Here is a 21,785-nt window from a genome sequence, read left to right as displayed (position 1 = left end):
ATGATTATCAGTCTATATGTCATAACAATGCAATAAAAAAAGTCTTAGATTATCCATTTTAGAACACGAACTGGAGGCAAGCAACGGTTTGCTAAATATCTGCTATTTGATAACTGCCTACAGAACTTAAAGATCTCCCTCTTTTCGTTTTCTTTCTTGCTGCATTAAAGATGAAATGGTTCAACTTCTGCTTTCGCGCAGGCGCAGTGATGAGAAATAGGGCAATCAGTTCGTAGCTCTGCTTCAGCTGTTTAATAACCTCACGAGGAGCGACCAGAATTTCTGACATGCCAGAAATTCATCCGACCATCCGATTGCCGATCGGGAGAGGTTTGTCGCCTCTCGTTTCCCCCTGAACACTGCACGAACACCTCACGACAAACGACGCACAATAAAGCTGAAAATCGTCCCGAGCCAAAAAAAGAGTCGCACGAGTCAGAATTCGGCTCGAAATCAGTCGAAAATCGCGGGAGAACATTTAAAACGTCTGAGGATATATTTTCAGTACATTAAGAGCACTAATGTCTCTGAACAAATGACACGCGTAGGTTTAAAACAGAAAGAATAAAGCAGTAACATTTTTGCCCATTCTTCTTTGAATTGTCAGTCTATTTATTAACTTACGTCGTCTTCTGTGTAGCAGAATAATCTATCGTGACATTGCGGTCGTGATCAGACGTAGGCCTACAGTTCAGTGTCCTTTGCATACATTTCATTTGAAGAAGACATGATTAAATATGTGCGCATACACGCTGCTGGTTTGTGTTTAGATTACTAGAGTATATGAAATGGGTCCATAAAAAGCTTAAAAGCGCTCACTCCGTTCTATATCTGTGCTATATGATCCATGTGGCGAGCGTTGTTAATCTCATCACGGCGCTCCGTGCAGAAACCGGTCTCTCTAGCGCGTCACGTGTAGTTCGAGTTCTCCGCTGTAATCAAGGTCTGAATCGGAAATCGCCCCCTATAACCTCAAATAGGGCATTATTTGAGGGGACAGTCATTTGTAGTGGTGTCCGAGACCATAGTGGACGTTATTGAGTGCACTCATTCAATCCCACATTGCACTGCAATAACGAGTGTACAGCCACACACAACGGCTGTCCGAATTCAATCTCTCATTTTCATTCACTCCTTCAAGTGAACAATATAAGTGGATAATGTGGGGAATAGTGAATGAGGCTTTAGGGGGTGATGCGATCTCAGCTGTGCTCTCACTACAGTGCAACAGTGAAACGGGATCCTCTCAAACAGTGACGCGCTGTGCCGCGTTCCGAACGTTGGTTAAGCGACACATACCGGTATTGCTGCATCATCAAAATTCATATCATAACAAAAATAAATACCGGTATTCGGTATGAACCGGTATACCGCCCAGCAATACTCACTCGCATATCATTATGTGATCAAGTTTGTTTTGATGATATCATAGTGGGTGAGTTGTTTACTTTGTAATTTAATCCATCCATTTCCACCGATTCTAGGTGATTTGCGGACCTGTTGCAAACGTAATAGGTAAGCCAAGCACAGCTGCATGTAGACCCTTATATTCATGGTGCACTTTTGGACATCAGCTCAAGGGAGCAAAATATGCTCTGTTTCTGTCAGAAACTTGACTATTACTTTAGGACAGTATTGCTTTAGAAGAACACGTTTCGATCACATATTTCATAATATTTGTTTGTACTGTATTATTTCTTATCAGAAATTTGTTTGTGCACTCATTGCACTGCTTCCTGCCTTCTCCAGGGAGAAACGCCCTAGGTGCACACAGATACACAATGCAAGGGGTTGATGTGGTTTGCAACATGCAAAACTCGACTGACCTCATACCAGCATGTTATTTTGGTTTGCAGCCAGAAAACAATTCAGCGATTTGAGATAATAATACAGAAAATAAGTAGCAACAAAGCACAAATACAAGAAAATACATCATCCGGGAGCTTTGCATCCAGGAGCTGTTTGGTTGCGCGTGCTGATTATTCAGTATAAGAGCTGTCTATGAACAGTTTCCTGGAAAGGGCTGAGAGGGTAACACTCATCCAGGTAACCCACTGCAGCTGTATTTGCGTTTGTTGACTCTTGCTACACTGCTAATGGAGTCTCACCTCACTGCAAAACAAGCCTCCACACACTTTCAGCAAGTTGAAGACAGACTGAGGAAGAACATGAAGAACAGAGGCGTATCGCATACTCAAACAGAACATGTGTCATGAGTCGATGACCCACAGTTCACATATGGGTGTGTTTGACCTCCGCTCGCCCCCTCCAGCCTTTCCTCTCCTTCTGTTTCGCCCCTCTCATTCAGGAAGGAGACCTTTTCGTGTGTGTGTGTGTGTGTAATTTAGACCAAGTCATTTGCTCTTATTAAAGGTTGCTGTAAATCAGCCTTTAAGTGCATCAGAAAATGTCTCTCTTCCTTCTTCCTTCCTTCTTTCTTTCTTTCTTTCTTTTAACCTGGGACTTATTTGGCATTTTCCTCCCACTCTGTCGTTCCTTGTTTTCACCAGTTGCTTTTATCCTTGGTAAATGCATTAAAAGGTTTATTCACTCTAAAATGAATCTTTTGTTATGCATCATCTGTAGTTATGTTTCCATCCACCTATTTTTATTCACATTTTGGGATATTTCATAAAAAGAAAAGCATTGGACGTAAACAGAAATATGCGCATGCATTCAAAACTTATTATAGAGTTGGATACATTATCCTATATGAAAATGTGTATAAACTACAATAGAAACACATTTACTGATGCGATTTCTTGATGCGCAACAAAAAAGACATTTGCGACCAACCAGTGGACCGATCTTGTTGCGCTGCATCTGAAATGCTGTTTTGGTCATTCTGAAATGCCTGAGCAGTCTGTCCACAAAGTGGTCCAGCATATTAAAGGAGTAGTTCACATTAAAATGAAAATCACCCCATGATTTACTCACCCTCAAGTTATCCTAAAGCCAAAGTATACTTTACTTTTTACGCGTAGGCAAGGGTCAGCTACAGTTAGGCATGTGCCGGTATCAAATTCTCATGTTGCGATTAATTGCTGAAGCTTTTATCACGGTATACGGTATTATCACGATTTTGAAATTCGTTGCAAAAAAGTGTTGTCATACTATAACAGGTTTAATAACTTTCTTATAACAAAAGAACCAAACATTTAAATACAATAAAGCAATACACAAAAATGTATAAAGTAAACAAATATTTAAAACAGATTAAAGTGCTAAAGAATTATAAAGAACAATAGGTAACACTTTACAATAATGTCTCACCAGTTAATGCATTAACATCAACAAAGAATGAATAGCTACATTTTTACAGAAGATATATTCTTCTTTGATAATGTTAGTTTAAAAAAAGAAACTATTAGTGTAAGCTCAGGTCCATTAAATAATACAGTTACAACTTTTGATTTTAATAATGTGTTATTAAATGCTGAAATGTACATTTAACTAAGATTAATAAATGCTTTAGAAGTATTTTTCATTGTCAGTTTGTTAATGAATGAACTAATGTTAAATAATAGAGCCTTTATTGTAAAGTGTGTGATTGAACAACAGTCAGAACATATTCAAACAATATCTAGGGCATGTCATTGACATTTAGATTAAAATATAAAATGTTTAAGTTTGAAAATGAATAACCTTAAGTCTTTAAGTATTAAGTATTAGGTTTTGTTTACAAGGGTTACCGGGGAAACGGCTGCAAATGTGCGTTTCATTCGGCGCATGTCCTTCACTTGTTCCGCCATGTGCTCAGCTCGTTGGGTTTTGTTTACATCAGTGCAGTACGGTTGATGGGTAAAGTATTCTTAAAATGCATTCTAAAAATCGAAATAATTCGTAATAAATAATTATTCACTGTATTTTGAAGTGCCCACGATAACAATATTGTGCATGTTCATTATTGCGGTATATCGTATTACCGTTTACCGGCACATGTCTAGCTACAGTAATGCGAATTTCGTCATCAGAAGAGTATGCACGTACTGAATGCGCACCGCCGGATTTTTGTAACCACGCGTACTGTGTACAGGAAGGTTGTACATTTAATGTGCATTAAATTTGTTTTCAGTATATACATGGGTTGTAACTCGCAAGTCAAAAGAAGTATACTTTGCAAGGTTGTGCGTTCGATTGTACACATGCACGTAAAACAATGAAGTATACTTTCGACTTAAGTGTTTATGTCTTTCTTCTTTCTGATGAACACAATCAGAGTTATATTAATAAATATCCTGACGCTTCCAAGCTTTGACGGGGTCCATTGAGTTTGTCTTCCGTGAAGTATCACTAGAACGTAGCGTAAGCATTTTGAACTGCGAGAGGCATTACACTTTCTGCGTAAGTTGAATACGGAAGGTGCGAAAACATGACCTCAGAAAGAAAGTTAACATGATCACATTTATTGCGTTTCATCTGCGCACTCTGAGGAATATATTATATAAGCTATATAAACATTATTATATACAGTCAAACCAAAAATTTGACACTTTGACCTGACAATGTTTAGCTTGTTTTTTTCTTGAATTGCTTAACCACACTGAACAAAATTAAGCATTGCTTGGTAATTGGTTGACCTAAATTGGTATTATCTTATTGTGTACTTAAATTTTAACAGCTGACAGCTGATAGGTTTATTGTAATCCATTACATACCTTTCTATCAAAGTTATCTGACATTATCAAGATTAATTTGTTCTGATACAGTTTATCTTGTGTTCTTCTCATATTTTATTACCATTTTCAAAACTATAGCGAATAAACTGTGATAATGTGAGAAAATGTTGAAGGTGTCTGAATAAATTTTGGTTTGACTATATAGTGGCTTCTCCTACCACATCAGCTTCCATTTTTCTTAGTGATATTTATCGCCAGTTTATCAGGAAGTGATGATTTTGTTCTTTTCGACTGACTGGATGGAAACTGTGCTTTATTTGCAAATGTTTTATGCGATATTCCAATATTCACAACTTTGGATGGAAACATAGCTATTTACTTTTGTCATTCCTAATTTGTATGAATTTCATTCTTTTGTGGAACAGACTCTGAAGACTGTGCTGGTCATACTTTTCCATTAAATTATGATAAATGGATTCTGGCTGGCTGGTTGAAAACATGTAATTACTCATACTGTTTGACTTCCTTTCTTCTGCGACACGGAAAGTTGCATAGTGCTTTGTACTGGGGTAACCAGGTTATTTCTGCTTTTCAATAAGTGCCACCTACTTATTGGAGTGAATTTGCGTTTTCATTCAGCATGTCTGGCTTTTTTTTTTTTTTCACATTTTCTGAACAGACAAATTTCTTGCAAACCAGACCAAATGTTTATACCGAACAGTTGTGTTGGTGTGCGCAGGCTTTGTGCATTATATTGCAATATGTATAACTTTTTAATATGAATCAATATTTTTGTCAATATGTATAAATTATATATTTTAATATACATATATTATATATCTTATCTTTTAACAAAAGCTTTAAGCTAATCTACTAATATGATAATATTTTTTACACAAATCAGTTTTTCATGTCCATTTATTTGTTAGGGAAAGTAACCATGTAATAAGGTGGGATAATGTACAGTCAGGTGGTCATTATCGCGAAACAAACCCCTTCAGGGTGATCCATGACCCCTCTGCTTCAGGTCAGGGTCCATTTAGCAATAATGAGTGACTGGGTTCTCTTATCCCTTACTTACCTGTATGTACTGTACGTGTGTGTGTGTGTGTGTGTGTGTGTGTGTGTGTGTGTGTGTGTGTGTGTCCAATGCTGTCCATGCCCTGCTAATCTGCTGAGTCCAAAGGTGAAGTCTTGACATAAAAAGCTGCATGTTGACAAGGCGACTCATATAATATACATGCTGAAAAACGAAACCCTGATTTAATTTGATAGCTTTATGCAGATTTTCACTCTAAAATCTTTCTTTGTCTCTGTCATTCTCTACTTGTCCTGCTTTTTCAGACTTTGAGGTGTTAAAGTCAGTAATGTCGTAGTTTGTATGGGCATTATGTAAGGGCTATAAAAGCATGTAAAACCAAATGCATGTAAAAGCATTTTGGAAACCAAAATACACCCAAGAGCCAAGAGAGCGGGCCACTCGCCCACTGAAATAACTGACATTGTTGATGCATTAACTGTGCGCCTCTGCTTGAGAGAATGCACGCACTGATGTTGTTTGCAGGCCACAAGCTTCAGTTCACTTTAATGGTTTACCCAAATAACCATTTAAAGTTCTCTGTCATGTGCAGATGTCAACCATGCACACAAAGACGAAGCTGTAATTTGGATAAACATGGATAAAGTTCTCCTCACATATTAGCAAAATGACAACCTCCATTTGTGGTCATCGTCAAATATTACTTTTTTAATGTAAAATGTTATATTAGTGTAAGGGTATGGTTTTGTGTGTGTTGTTCGTGTGTGTCAGATCATTAGGGCTTGACATTGGGAGTCAGAGAAGCTTGACAGGTTTTTATAAGCCTGTACACACAAACTAATGAGACCCTTACAGGGTGAAGGTCACTTCCCTCCCTTCCACGTGTTCAAGTTGTAATATTGTTTACCCTGTTTTGTCTTTCCAAAATATTCCCAGTGCACCAAAAACTCCAGTTTGTGAATAGTAGTAACCAAGGACCTTAAAAGTATAGCTCACCCCAAAATGAAAGTCATGTCATCCTTTACTCACCCTCATGTTGTTCCAAACTGGCATTGATTTCTTTCTTCTGCCTGAACACAAAAGAAGACATTTTGAAGAATATTGGTAAGCATACAGTTTTGGTGACCATTGACTTCTATTGAATTGAAAAAAGAGACATATCTTAACTTTGTCCTTTGAGTTCCACAGAAGAAAAGGTCATAACGTTTTGTAATCACATGAGGGTGAGTAAATGATGACAGAATATTCATTTTTGTGTGAGCTATCCCTTTAAGACCGTACGATTTTTCCTTCATAACCCTGTTTTAATTCATGTCAAATTCAATATGCTGTTTGCCCATACCAGGGTCTGCTACTTATCTCTCTCTTTCTCTCAAATGCTGTCTGTCCATTTTTTTCTGCTGTCTTTTATACTATTTTCAGCTCACCTGAAGTTTTGAGAGGTCTGTGCAAACAGTTAGGAAATGGTGCTTTAAATAAAGCTTACTCAGCAGTAGTATTGCAACGCTAACATTTGTTTATGAAAACATTAAAAGCAGTCAGCATGCAAATGCGTTTGATTGTGTTTAGAGACAGCTGGTGTGTTTGTGTATGTGTGTGTGTTTATATCTCTTAGTGCTAGGTGGAGTTTTTCCAGAGAGGTTGTAAAGGAAATCTGTGCTCCCAGATTAATTTAATCATATGCAAACATTCCACAGGACTGCATCTAGTTCTTTAGATCAGCAGCCACATGTAACTTCCACATGGCCACATGGCGAACACATACAGATGAGATTTGCTGTTAACTGATTGTCCAAACACATCAGATGTTGTGTCTTTTGAAATATTTTCAGTAATTGACCGGTGAAGAATTTTTAATAATAAAAAAAACATGCTAAAACAGAGCTTTGTTTTAGCTCTTTGGGACATAGATAAGAGTCAACATCCTTTTTTTAATATTGTGGAATATTATTGCAATTTATTAAAATAACTGTTTTGTATTTTAATATATTTTAAAATGTAACTTATTCTTGTGATGGCAAAGGCTGCTGATGTTTTTTTTCCAGTCTTCAGTGCCACATTACACAATCCTTCAGAAATCATTCTAATATGCTGATTTGGTGCTCAAGAAACATTACTTAATATCGTTAAAACAGCTGTGCTGCTTAATATTTTTGTGAAACCATGATACATTTTGTTTTAAGGAATTATTTATTAATACACAGTTGCAATCGAAATTATTCAACCCCCTTGACCTGCAAGACATTTTGCTGCCAAGAACATTTTATGAAAACAATTCAACAAAGGCATCAGTAAACTATTATAGGAAGTTTATTAATACACATTTGAGTGATTCTGAGAATGTAAAGTTGATGAGAAATAAAAATCAAATTGGCTCTAAACATTTGTGTTCAAAGTTATTCAACCACCAAAAGTAAAATTTTGTGCAGAATCTTTTATTCTTTGTAACGTCCAATAAATGCTTCATGTAAGTGGTTAAAAGTCTCTACTTCAATCTTGCCCCGTTCTTCGCTTGTAAAAGCTTCAGGATCACTGATCATCTTTGGTTTTCACATTACCGCTGCTTTCTTCAAATTCCACCAAATATTTTCAATGAGATTTCAATCTGAAGACTGTACAGGCCACTCAAGAACACTTTACAACTGATCCCTGAACCAAGCTTCAGTAGATGGCAGTAGGTGGCTGCCCTTCAGGAAAGTCCATTGATCATCAAGCCTTCAGACTCTGCTCCGAAGGCATCACCATCTTTGCCAAAATGGCTCGATACTTCAAATAATTCATGATGTCCTTCATACAGTCAAAATTTTAACTTCCTGCAACAGCAAAGCACCCCCATAACAAGACTGTACCGCCTTTGTGTTTGACCATGGAGATGTTCTTCTGCTCATTAGCTTTGCCTTTTTTTGCTGCTCCATGGGTCCAAAAAGTTCCAGTGTGGTCACATCACTCCATTAAACATTCTTCCAGAACTCCACAGGTCTATCCAAATTCATTATTCATATTCAAGTTGGCCTTTTATTTTCTTCTTGGTCAAGAGTGGCATTCGACAAGATGTCCCAACTGAAGGCCATGCTTGTCTAGTGTTTTTCTTATACTATGCATTTAGATGTTTTTTTCCTCCTTTCGTCAGGTAATCTTGCAAGTCTTTGGCAGTAAATTGAGGGATTTTCTCAGTTGCTCTTATCAAACATTTTATACCCATGAATGATATTGTGCTTTTCCCCCTCAAAACCCTCAAAATACATTTAAAACTTATGAATAAGGCTGCCAGCTGTGTCTCTAGGAACTTTTAGTGTTTTGAAAAATCTTCTTAAAGCCACAGACTTTCTAATGTAATAACATTTTGTTCTCTATACCTTTTGTGAGAGCTCTTTTGACTTGGCCGTATTTGCTACTCAACTTAAGCACATGCATGGGCTAAATGTATGAATGTGTAACCGCACAAGCTAATTCTTTTTAATAATTTAGCTAATATAAGTTTTGTTATAGAGTTTTCAAAGGCTTAATTGTGTTTTAATACAATTTTGTAATTTACTTAAAAACAGCATCGTTGGATAGGGGCTGAATCATTAACTCAAAAGCATTACATTATATTTTAACATTATCACTTTTAATTTACCACTAAACTGTTATAGATAAAAATATATATTTTTTGCAACTGTAGATTTCAAATGTGAAAGAACTATGTAACAATATTGTAACATTACAATTGTCTTTATTCTCTCACTATTGGTCAATATAATGCATACTTGCTGAATAAAACTATTCATTTATTTAAAATAATCTTACTGACCCCAAACTTTTGAACGGCAGTGTATTTTGTGTAGTATACTACATACTTTAAAATATATACAAGTACAGTATATATTATGTTAATATGCAATTACAGTCATATGCAGCCATCACTTTCTGTGACTTGTGCATTAAACTCCTCTAATGTCTCTCTCTGTGACTTTTGAGGTTTTGGTTTCAGTCATTACATTAGTTTCTAAATCGCACTGTCCCTCAGGACCATCCACCCATTCCAAGCACTTCCCATTTATCTGACTTACTTTTAAATCATTATGCCCATGTCTCTGCCATTCTTCTTCTTATTGGCTGTATGTTCATCATTGATGTCTGTGACATGGCTGTCACTGTGACTTGGTTACTATGGTATCAGTTTAATTAAGTTGCAGTTGAATTAGCAATTAGTTGTATGTAATATGTTGTAAACCTTGTCATTGTTTCCCAGTGATCTTCATTAGTAGTCATGTCAGTTGCTAATGTAGTGATTGGTGAATGACATCTGCTCTCTGTACAAGGAGTAGGCCTACTGATGTTGTTGGTAAAACTGTATGAATGTACTGAATGCCACCAATGCCATTGTTTTTTTTTCTTAATTTGTGTGTTAGGAGGCCAACAGCACACCCAGCCTCGTCACCCTCAAAGTGGACCCAGATGGATTCTTCCTCTACTGGTCTGGAGGGACCAACATGGTCAGTTATTTTTCCTTTTTGCTTGTACCAGCCAATACACAAGATCCTTTTTCCACAAAAAAGTCATCCCATTGTAAAAATCTAGTAATCTGTACTGTTCACGTACTATGCCTTTGTTACTCTGAAAACCCTTTTTAAGATATTGATTATATTGCCAGAACTTAAACTAAATGAGTTACAGCAGATTTCTAATTCCCATCTTGCTTTGCTTCGCTTCATACTAAATGGTAAATGTTAAGTTTTATTTAAGTAGATTAACATATAGGAGGAGATTTTTTACTGTTTAATGTTCTTTTATGTTTGGTTTTAAACTGGTTTCTGTTATATCTACATTTTGGGGAGGTTACCATTGTGCTAAAGAGTAGAGCCTGTGGTTAGGTCAAGGATGGGTCTACGTTAAAGAGTTCATCCAAAAATGAAAATTATGTCATCTTTTACTCGCCCGCATGTCTTTGGTTCATCTACAAAACACAAATGAAGCAATATCACACTCGTAGCCATGTGATATCACTCTAAATCAGCACGGCTGTGATTCGGCTGTGCTGATATAGAGCCATATTGCATGGCTACGAGTGTGATATTACAAATATATAAAACAGTTGACAGTTTAACAACTGAGCCCAAGTCTCCGTAATTAATTCAAAAACATCACTTTAGAACTAGCAAGGAAAGAACACTGAGTTGCTTCATTGAAGTGTTATTGTTTTATACAGTATAATGAGAGAGAGAGAGAGAGAGAGAGAGAGAGAGAGAGAGAGAGAGAGAGAGATCGACTAAGCAGGTGCATACCTGCATCTACAGTAGCCGTTATTCTTCAGGTCAATGTTATATATTCATAATCACAAAATCAATTTGAATGTCTGCTGAAGAAATTGATGTATTTGTCTTTGTCCTTTAAACAGTTAAAGGGGATTTCCCATGACAGTGCTAGTCAGTGCATTTGTAAGTTGCATCTTATAAGGTGATGTTTAAAGCAAAAACAACATCCTTGTTTCAGTCCCTTTCAATATCAAAGTCTTTTCTACTGACTCACTCATAAATACAGTCTTTTCTGCTATCTAATGGTGCAATAATGTAACTTTTAATGAAGTTGAAATTACAATCTTGGACACTTTCTCAATACCAAATACAGCATGTTATTTATTTAAAATATGATTTATTGAAAAATAATATTTAAATAGCAATTATAAAAGTATAGGAATTTTGTACAATAGGAAATAAACAGGCAAAAGTACAAAAGCAGCGCTCGTTATAGTACAGGATTTCAGTTCAATAAAAATATAAAGTTATGAAACTTAACTTTGCCCTTAGCCAAATTGATGTGCTTTGAAACAAGTAATAGATTAATAAGACCAAAGATTGACCGCTTGAAATACCCAAAATGAATTATATCTCATGTTTAACCACTATCTATGTAAGAGCCAGCGGCAAATTCCCAAAGGACTGGTCAAGATGAAACTATTCTCTGAGGGTAGATGAGCACACTGAATGGCCACTGGCGGCCTGGAGCTCACATCTCCAAAAACGTCTAAACAAATTGTCAAATAGGCTCCATGATTATATATATATAATTTGCATATTTAAGGTCTAAATAACTCGCCTAAAAAAAGCGCTTAAAACTACATTCCATGAAACAACAACAGTAGTATTTTTTAATTTGACAAATTCTGGTGGGTTTGCTCTTCGTCATGACACTTCACTGTGAAAAATGCTGTAAGCGGATTAATACAAACGGTAAAACGAGTGAACTGGAATGAAATGTTGTATAAAGGAAGAAATTTTAAATGAAATCTGAGAGATTTCTCTCCCTCCATTGACAGTCTTTGCAACTACCACTTTGACGTTTCAAAAAGTTCATAAAGAGAACGTAAAGCTAATCCATATGAAATGAGAGGTTTGGTCAATATTTTCTGAAGAGAGATGAACGCTTGTATGATGAACCGATTTAATTTATTCACATTTAAACGTTTGATCAGCAAATTTAAACAGAAGCTCAACTGTACTTGCTTGATGCGCGAAAACAAACCTCGAAAGCCGAAGCTCAAACGCACAACACACAAGAATGATCCTCACTGGTTCTCACACGTCAAGCAAGCATGCTTTGTTAAAATTATATAAAATTATAACTCCAGAATCACCAGGTTTATCAGCGAGAGAGCGACTCATGAAAACACTCATGGAAAGAATGTTTTAGTTTGGTTGGTATTGCATTTGCATTCCGTGTGTTTCTCTTGGCGAGACAATAATACGTTTTGTGTAATGAATTCATCAAGCGCACCATTGAACGGAGAAAAAGACAGTACTCTTGAAAAAGCCTGGGTGTAGAGTATACAGGGGACGTGTAAATCCCCCCCCGCACTTCGGGCAAGTGTCCATGTAGAGGTTTTCATGGGCCAATGTGAATGAATCTAGATTTAAATTCAAAGATATTATGCATGACCCGGCATTTTTATTCTTATCCAAAGCAAGGCAAGCATTATGGAGCTTTTAAACACTCTCATGCAATGTATGTTTCATAGACTCTAAGCCAGAGCACATAAATGTCGGCTCCCATGTCCAAGAGAATTGAGTTTAGCGCACAGATAAAATGACCACTGGAGCATTTAGTAAAGTCAGGTATTATATGTCTTTCAATCATACCCAAGAAACACAACTGATTTGTTTTATGACTACACAGTTGTTGTTGTTTTTTTACCCCTAACTTAATTTTACCTGTCCTCCCAATTCTGCCATATTTATTATCAGTCCTGTCTGCGTCACTTCTTTCTTTCTGTACGTCTCTTTCTCCTCCTGCCATGCGGGCTACTGGCTTATCATGTGAGTGCTCATGAATGAAATTAAATTTTAGCCAGTGAAATTCAATCAAGGCATCCTCCCATCCTTTCTCTCGCTCTCTCTTTAGTTATTAGATATGTTGTTTTCCCTCTTTTCTCATGTTCTCATGCTGATCAGTATGGCATGTGTGGTATGGGACGCAGCTCAAACTGGTTCCAGTGAATTTAGAGAAGGGACTTTCTGCAGTCTAAGACGACACAGCAATGTGTGTGAAACTCGCATAAACTCGGCAGCAAATTCATGTCAGGTTGCCAAGGCTTATTGTTTATTTTGCTATCTGATTATGTTATTTGGGGATTCCTTCATGTGCTGAAGGTGCTAATGTGTTTACTTCCTAAACATTGAAGCAACAAGCTGAGAATATTTTTTTTGCCTGTGTATTTGAATCGATAAGGAAGTTGCATTTGTGTTGCGATACGGTATTAGGACACTAGGCCGATCTTTGCCTGAGGAAAGACAGTAACCTTGTTTGGTGTAGGGAATATTGACCCTGGGGAGCCCGTCCTCTCCAGTTAATAGTAAAGAGGCCACCTCATCTTGTCTCTTCAGTAACTTACTCGCACATTCAGGCACATTTATATTTAATGTCGCTATTATTATATTTAATGATGCCATTATCCAACACACTCCATTTCTTTTCCTTCTAAGTACTGAAAGGTTGTTTAAAGTCAGCCACACTTCCATGAATCCAGTTTATGTCATTCTCTGTTCCCTTTTTTTTGGGCAAGTTGGATAATGTCGGCGATCTCACACACACATTCTCACAGGCTCATCCCAGCACATGCGCAGTCGAGCTTGATCATTTTGTCAAGAAATGAAACCTGATTTTGCAGGCACATTCACACACGTTGTGGTAGAACTGGTTTTGCGTGTAGGAAAACACCCGTGCATTGAAAGAACTGTATTCCTGAGGTTTCTTTTCTGCTGTTGTTGTTTGTGTGTGGCTAAGCCACAGTGTCCCTGTGCTGCCCACTGAATATTCAAGGCAGGTTTGCATGTGTGTCAGTCACAATGCTGTTATTCTGTGTACCATGTTTGTGGGTGTGATGGCATGTGTGGCCTATTTTCAAGGCAAATTTAAATACCTGGTTAGTGGTTACTTGATCACACACAGCCTTCAGCTCTACAGGTAGAGACATGAATACCAGGAATCAGTTGTCTTTTAGGACTTTCCCCCATTGTCCTGCTCAATTCTTTACCTTGGTTGCTTGTATTCCTCAGTTATTAGTTAAAACTCACTCCGTATGTGTTAGGGATGCGGCATGTCCAGACCCCCGTCACATTAAAGGATTAGTTCACATTAGAATTAAAATTTCCTGATAATTTACTCACCCCCATGTCATCCAAGATGTTCAGGTCTTTCTTTCTTCAGTCGAAAAGAAATTAAGGTTTTTGAGGAAATCATTCCAGGATTTTTCTCCATATAGTGGACTTCAAAGGGGACCAATGGGTTGAAGGTCCAAATTGCAGTTTCAATGCAGCTTCAAAGGGCTCTACACTTATCGAGCACATCAATCCATATATTAAAAAAAAGTATTAAATACTTTTTAAACACAAATGCTCGTATTGCATCGATGCGATGCGATCTACGACTTCACACATTACATAGTCACGCTGGAAAAGCCACGTTGTACTGGGAACTAAAACTCAAAACTCAACATCCAGGATGCGCACACGAATGGACCATTTTAAACACAATGTGTCATTCAACATACAACAACTTTTGAACGGTTCTCCTTTCGTGACCTTTCCAACGTGACTAAGTAATGCGTGAAGTTGTGGACATGCATCGCAGAGCTATAGTGTAAGATGAGCATTTGTAGTTAAAAAGTATATACATTTTTATTTTATTTTTTGAAAATGACAGATCGTTTCACTAGACAAGACCCTTATTCCTCTTCTGGGATTGTGTAGAGCCCTTTGAAACTGCAATTTGGACCTTCAACTTGTTGGCCCCTTTGAAGTCCACTATACGGAGAATATCCTGCAATATTTTCCTCAAAAACCTTAATTTATTTTCGAAAGAAAGACCTGAACATCTTGGATGACATGGGGGTGATAAATTATCAGGAAATGTTAATTCTGCAGTAAACTAATAATTTAAGTCACTTGGGTAAGAATATGGCACATACCAAATTAATAAAGTAATTTTACTTTTTCATTTTGTTAGAAAGAGGAAAATAACTGTGTGTTTTGTATGTATGTGTATATATAAAGTACACTACTATTCTTCCTTATAGAACACATTGTTCTGTGTGTATGTGTACGTGTTTGGCTTTACTTGTGAGGGCCAAATGTCCTCACTTACTGAAATAATATGAAAACCTATTATATTTTACTGGTCCTCACTAGTTAAAAAGGCTTATAAATCAGCCAAAATGTTTTGGCCAAAATGTATTGTAAAATTGTACTTATTAGAAAGGCAATGTTAGAATAAATATATATTTATTAATATATTCTATATCATAATATACATATATTATATATCTATATTAAATATTTTATAGAAAATATAATATTAAATGTAATGTATTTAATAGATATACCTAAATAGCAATCCATATTCACATATATAATTGCACTTAATAAACTAAATAAATATTCTGTTAAATTTACAGTAAAAACTTGCAGCTGTTACTAAAAATTCTCAGTAATGACCATATTTTCTGTTTCGAGATGGTATATTGGTGTATTTTTGACAACTTATAACTGCATTTCAAGTGATAAAATGTAATGAAGCTACTTGAAATACCAAAAAATGCTTGTTCTTACACTGTAAAAAATTTATAATCTTCCCAACTCAAAATTTTCTAGTGACTGGTCACATCTAAATTTTCAATTGGCCAAATAGAATTTCTGTGAATTGAATTTTATCAATTGTGGCAACAGCCTGTTAACATGGGCTCAATTAGAAATATGTTGAGCCAATGGAAAATTTAATTTACCAACACTGTAAAAAATGTCAGGCCTCTCCAATTTTAAATTTTCTAGTGACCGATCACATCTAAATTTTTCAATTTGGCCAATTTTTCAATCGCTCACTAGAAAATTTTGAATTGGAGAAATGTTTTAAAGTGAAACTATGAGGTTGGTCCAATTAAATATTTTAAATTGTAGTAACAATTGTTTATTTCTCACTGTCCCAAAAGACCAAAATGACTAAAAACAAATATATTAAGCAAAATACAGAACACAGACAACAGGGTTGACATTTTATCACATTACTTTATTAACAAGTAAATTCCAACACAGGATATTTGGTGAAAATACCTTATTTTCAATAAGGAAAACTCTGAATATTCAAGAAGTCTTCTGCATAACAGGATGTCTTAAAGTGGTGAAGAAAAGACGGCACTGCAAGCTAAAAACCTGCAAATAAAAATAAAAACTAACATTAATGGCAAAGTTTACCTGCATCACATCAGGCAAATGACAGAACAGAAGTTACTTCATTATATAATGAGGATGTGACGAATGAATGGATGAATAAGAAAATCGAGCTTGACGTGTTTGATATTAAAAGGCAATAACTTAAAGGGTTAGTTCACCCAAAAATGAAAATTCTGTCATTAATTACTCACCCTCATGTCGTTCGACACCCGTAAGACCTCCGTTCATATTCGGAACACAAATGAAGATATTTTAGTTGAAAGCTGATGGCTGAGAAAGGCTTCAGATAGGCCTCCATTTGCATTCAGTACATTAATCCTCCCAAGACCCATAAAAGGCACTTAAAACGTCGTTACAAAGTCCATCTCACCACAGTGGCTCTACAATAATTTTACGATGCGACGACAATAGTTTTTGTGCGCAAAAAAAAATCAAAATAACACCTTTATCCAGCTTGTTATTGTCTTCCGTGTGGGCCTCCACGGCGCATGCGCGAGAATATGACGCAGATCCGGCGCTCGGACACATGACCCAGAAGGGATTTGTTTACAAGCAGAGGAAGACGTGCGTGTCTAAGCTGTTGAATTCTACATTGATCGAGCTTTAGGTCTCGGCGTAGTTCTCAAAATGGGGCTTAAGTGTGCATTTCATGGATTCCCGAACGCTGGCGCTACGTCATATTCTCGCGCATGCGTCGTGGAGGCACACACGGAAGACAATAACAAGTTGGATAAAGGTGTTATTTAGATTTTTTTTTTGCGCACAAAAACTATTGTCTTCGCATCGTAAAATTATTGTAGAGCCACTGTGGTGAGATGGACTTTGTAACGACGTTTTAAGTGCCTTTTATGGGTCTTGGGAGGATTAATGTACTGAATGCCAATGGAGTCCTATCTTACGGGTGTCGAACGACATAAGGGTGAGTAATTAATGACAGAATTTTCATTTTTGGGTGAACTAACCCTTTAAGCCCTGAAAGAGGCCGACGCCAAATGCAATCTCCGGAACCGTGTTCAACGGTCGCATGCCGCATATATCACACAAATGACTTAATTTACTTATTACCTATCATTTTAGACATATAAGACATGAGGAAAATAAAACTATTGGCTACCCTTAGAGTAAATGAGAACACACTCATGAAACCAATGAATGCATGAACTCGTGATTCTACAAAATGTCTTTTAAACTTCATATCGGGTCATAAAGCAAAACTCTGGAGAATAATTTCAGTGCTAAATACTCACCAACGTCTTTGTGAGATGAATATCTCTCTATTCTCTTGGGAATGTCTGTTTCGGTCTTCAGCAACTGCTGGTTCGGCTCCGCTCGCGCTGCCGCTCCCGCGATCCGCATTTGAAATCTCCACACGAACGGTTTTCCTCAAGCGCATTTTGCGCATGCGTTTACCGTTTTTCGGACGTAGGACTTGTTCAGCCAACATGGATTTTTCACTTCGACTTCATAGATTGACTGAGCACAATTAAATATGTTCGGTGAATATACAATTTTAATTTTGAGTTAAGACCTTAAGCTATGATTAGTACAATGCATCTTTTTGCATGGGGAAAATTATTTGGAAGTCATTTATTGGGCCAATATGTAATGATCAATTGTCACAATTTTTCCCCAATTTTTTTTTTACAGTGTACCAAAAACACACTGTTGCTCATTTATAACATCTGTAAGTGTTTCAGATCAAATAAACGGTCAGTAAGAGGGCAGAGATCAGTCTGTGCTTCTAGCCAGTGTAGCTATATAGTTTTAACCATCCATTCGGTAATATTCTTTGAAAGCATAGCATCTAACATAATTGCAAAACGAACTGAATTAATGACAAAGTGAGGCGATTATATCATATAAACATGGTTATCTTAGAAATTAAATTGAATTAATGGATTTTCTCAACAAAAGGAAGCTTAAAACATGCAAACCACTGCCATTTTGAGGAATCAATAATAGATTAGCGTTAGCATCTGAAAGCTCCATCAGACATGCATCTGGTCAGATTTGAGTAAACTTGTGGTTCTCTAAAGGATGTGGGATCGTGTACATTAATATTGTTGTCCTAAATGGCACATTGCGGCATGTGATTGGAGGGTATTACAGCACTCTTGCGTTCACTATTCTTCAATTAGCAGAATTTGTTTGTGGTAGAGCAGGATGAGGAGCCCATCTGCACCGAAGCTAATGGCTAATGATGGGACTAAGGCTGCATTAGCCTTTGCTCTGGTTCATTTTAGCCCACAGACTCATTCTGGCTTTTCTTGCTCTCCCCATGTGTCCGTTTTCACTCCTCATACATCTTTCTCTTCTCCCCTTGCTCTCTGCATTTCATTTTCTTTTTCCTCAGCGCTGTCATTCTCTGTCATGGACAGCTGGTTGTCATCAGTGAGAAACAGAAAGGCGTCAGTGCATCCGTTAATTGTAAACGGAGACATGACACTTCCTCTCTCCTTCTCTATATCTCTCTCCGTAGTATCTCCCTTCCTCTCGTTCTTTTCTCTTCTCTTGGTTTCTTTCTCTCCCCCTCTCACTTTCTGCAAGCGTGGGAAAGCATACAGGAAATCGTTCAGACTGTTAGGGTAGTTTTGGAGCATAACTTGCCCTGTGCCCTCCACCAATAGTATGCCCTCCAAAAAACGAAACAAAAAAACTTCACTCGCTCTCTTCCTCCCTCCCTCTTTTGCTCATTCACGCTCTCTTCGTCTTTCTTGCTCTCACTTTCACCTTTAGTGGTGAACAAATGGCCTGGGGTGACGATAGATTTATGCAGTGGGGTCCCAAGATCCACATTTAAAGACGGCTAGATTTTTAAAGATTAATTTTACAATTCGTATTTTTATATGTAATATTGTAGTGTTTACTATAACTGATTTATCTGTGCACTTCATTCATTTTTAAAAATTCATTTACCCTTATAATCTTTAATCAAATACATTGACTAGCCCTCCCCCATCGAAACGACTTCTCTTCTCCCCCGGTCATGTGCTATGGCGCAAGGGCGGGGTTATCGCCCCCTGTCTCGTTTCTGTATCGCCTCTCAGAAACCTGTCACTGATCGTAGCAATATGGTGGTTAGGTGCATTTTTCTCGATGCACACAATACCTTCTTCAGGAAGGACTCGAGGCAAAAAGAGAGAAATATATGAGAAATAAAAGCTTTTTTTATGTAAAAATGACTCAATATAGTCGGACGAACAGCTTGTCGTGACGGCTCGCACTTAGGAATGCAGCGTGTGTGAACGCGCTTACGGCGCGCCCCCTTTATAAGGGAGAGCTGAGAAAAAAAGTTCGACAGAAATAAAGCCATAAAAGGCTTAAAATAAGTGAAATCTGTAGCATAAACCAGTGAAAAGTGAGGAAATATGCTCAGTAACATATGTAGAAAAGATTTAGAGAGAAAATACATTTATTTAAGAGATAGATCAAGTTTTTCTCCACAACTGAGTGCAAACTGGCATTCAAATCTGCCTCCATTTTGTTAGCAACGCCCAACTTCCAACGATCCAATCAATTCCCGAAGGACGAAATCAGGCCTCGCCCTACATTTTTTCTAATTTCAGAAGCCGTTTCACTTGGATATACGTCACAATAAGGAGAAAAAGACGATCTCAACTTCCGTTTCATGCCGACTTTAAAAATGTGGGATTCAAAATCTGAAATTTAAATCTGGAAATCAGCAACAATAAAGAAATCTTAAAAAATTGGAAATTTAATAAATCAATAATGAAAAATGAAGCCATAAGCAAATGTGTGACACTAATCCTCATGTGAATTTTTCCATTAAACTTCTAATGTACTGAATTTTTTTATGCTGATAGTATAATTTTTAACAGAAAAATGTATACACTACTGTTCAAAAGTTTGGGGTTAGTAAAACATTTTTTTTTTAATTATATGAATACTTATTCAACAAAGACGCATTAAAAGCGACACTAATTGCGAAGGATTTCTGCTTTGAATAAATTTTCTTCTGTTTCTCTTCATCAAAGAATCCTACAAACAAACAAACAAAAATGTATCACAATTTCCACAAAAATAAGCTGTACAACCATTTTTCTTGAGCACACATGAGAATGATTTCTGAAGGATCATGTGACACTGATGTCTATAGTAATGGCTGCTAATAATTCAGCTTTGAAATTTGAATTTTTAAATATTTTGAAATAGAAAAGAGTTATTTAAATTGGAATAATATTCGCAATGTTGTTTATACTGTATTTTTTTAATCAAATAAATGCAGCCTTGATGATCATAAGAGACTTCTTTCAAAACATTTAAAATATTACTGATCCCAAACTTTTGAAAGTGTATTTTATTACAAAAATGCAAAATAGAAGCATATCACCCACTGTAAACTTTTCTTTTCGCACTCTAAACAGTGTACAAAACCTTTCTAAAACCTGAAAAACAGAGCAGTCTGACCAGTTTGCCAGTCAACCACCTTACCTGCATGGTTTTTAAGCTGTTTTTTTTTTGTTCAAGAGGGTCATGGACAATTAACAACAGTCTGATAGGCACAGAGTTCCATCCTTTTAAAAAGTTGCGGTTTCAAATTGCCCCTGAGACACAGCATTAAAACACACCCTGTAGACTGAGGAAAGATAAGAGCGCATTTTCAAAATACCTCAGGAAAAACAAAGCCCATTAATGAAACCAAACCACATAAAAAGAGTGCATAGGAGAGATAATGGAAGAGAGATATCAGTCAGAGAGAGCTCTTCAAAGCCGTCCAGCCTGATATAACTCTAATCTCTGTGTTTTGTTATGTATTAATCTTAGTTGAGTGGCTCCCAGACGTTATGGCTCATGGTGGTTCATAGTTCATTCATAAGGAAGTGTTACATTAATGGACACTGCTGCTAGTCATTATTGTTTGTTGAAGGTGACATGGGCTGAAGAGAAAAACAGGGGTGTATTACTTTTTATATCCACTGTAAAAGAATAACTCCATGTCTGCTAATATACAGTGGCCTCAAAAGGTTTTTAGACACTTATAAGACACTTTTATATATTTATATATATATATATTGATTTATATATTATATATATATATATATATATATATATATATATATATATATATATATATATATATATATATATATATATATATATATATATATATATATATATATATATATATATATAAATATAAATATAATATAATATAATATAATATAATATAATAAAATACACACGTTTTCATCAATTATTCACCCTCATGTTGTTGTTCCAAACCTCTATGACTTTGTATGACCTGTATTATTATTTTTAGAATTTTTTTTATTTTAATTTTTTTTGCTTCTCAGAAGAAAATCATACAGGTTTGGAATGATATGAGTGTGAGAAAATGTAGACTGAATTACTAGGAAGAACTATCCCTCAGACTTGATGATGAATGATTTTTATTGATGAAAT

The 21,785-nt window shown here is 36.4% G+C and overlaps 1 protein-coding gene across 4 annotated transcripts in view; it reads left to right on the top strand.

The window, feature by feature from the left end:
• The window catches only part of plcb3 (phospholipase C, beta 3 (phosphatidylinositol-specific)), a 72,467-nt gene that overhangs the window by 10,073 nt on the left and 40,609 nt on the right, over positions 1–21,785 (top strand). For all 4 annotated transcript variants that reach the window (XM_079803074.1, XM_079803073.1, XM_079803075.1 and 1 more), the window contains exon 2: positions 10,053–10,136. In XM_079803074.1, coding sequence (XP_079659200.1) covers positions 10,053–10,136 — 84 coding nt within the window. The remainder of the gene's footprint in view (positions 1–10,052; positions 10,137–21,785) is intronic.

This window comes from Gobio gobio, assembly GCF_949357685.1.
Source record: "Gobio gobio genome assembly, chromosome: 2".
Classification (NCBI taxonomy): Eukaryota; Metazoa; Chordata; class Actinopteri; order Cypriniformes; family Gobionidae; genus Gobio; species Gobio gobio.
Note: the sequence above shows the minus strand (reverse complement) of the source record. Positions and strands in the feature narration are given on the sequence as shown.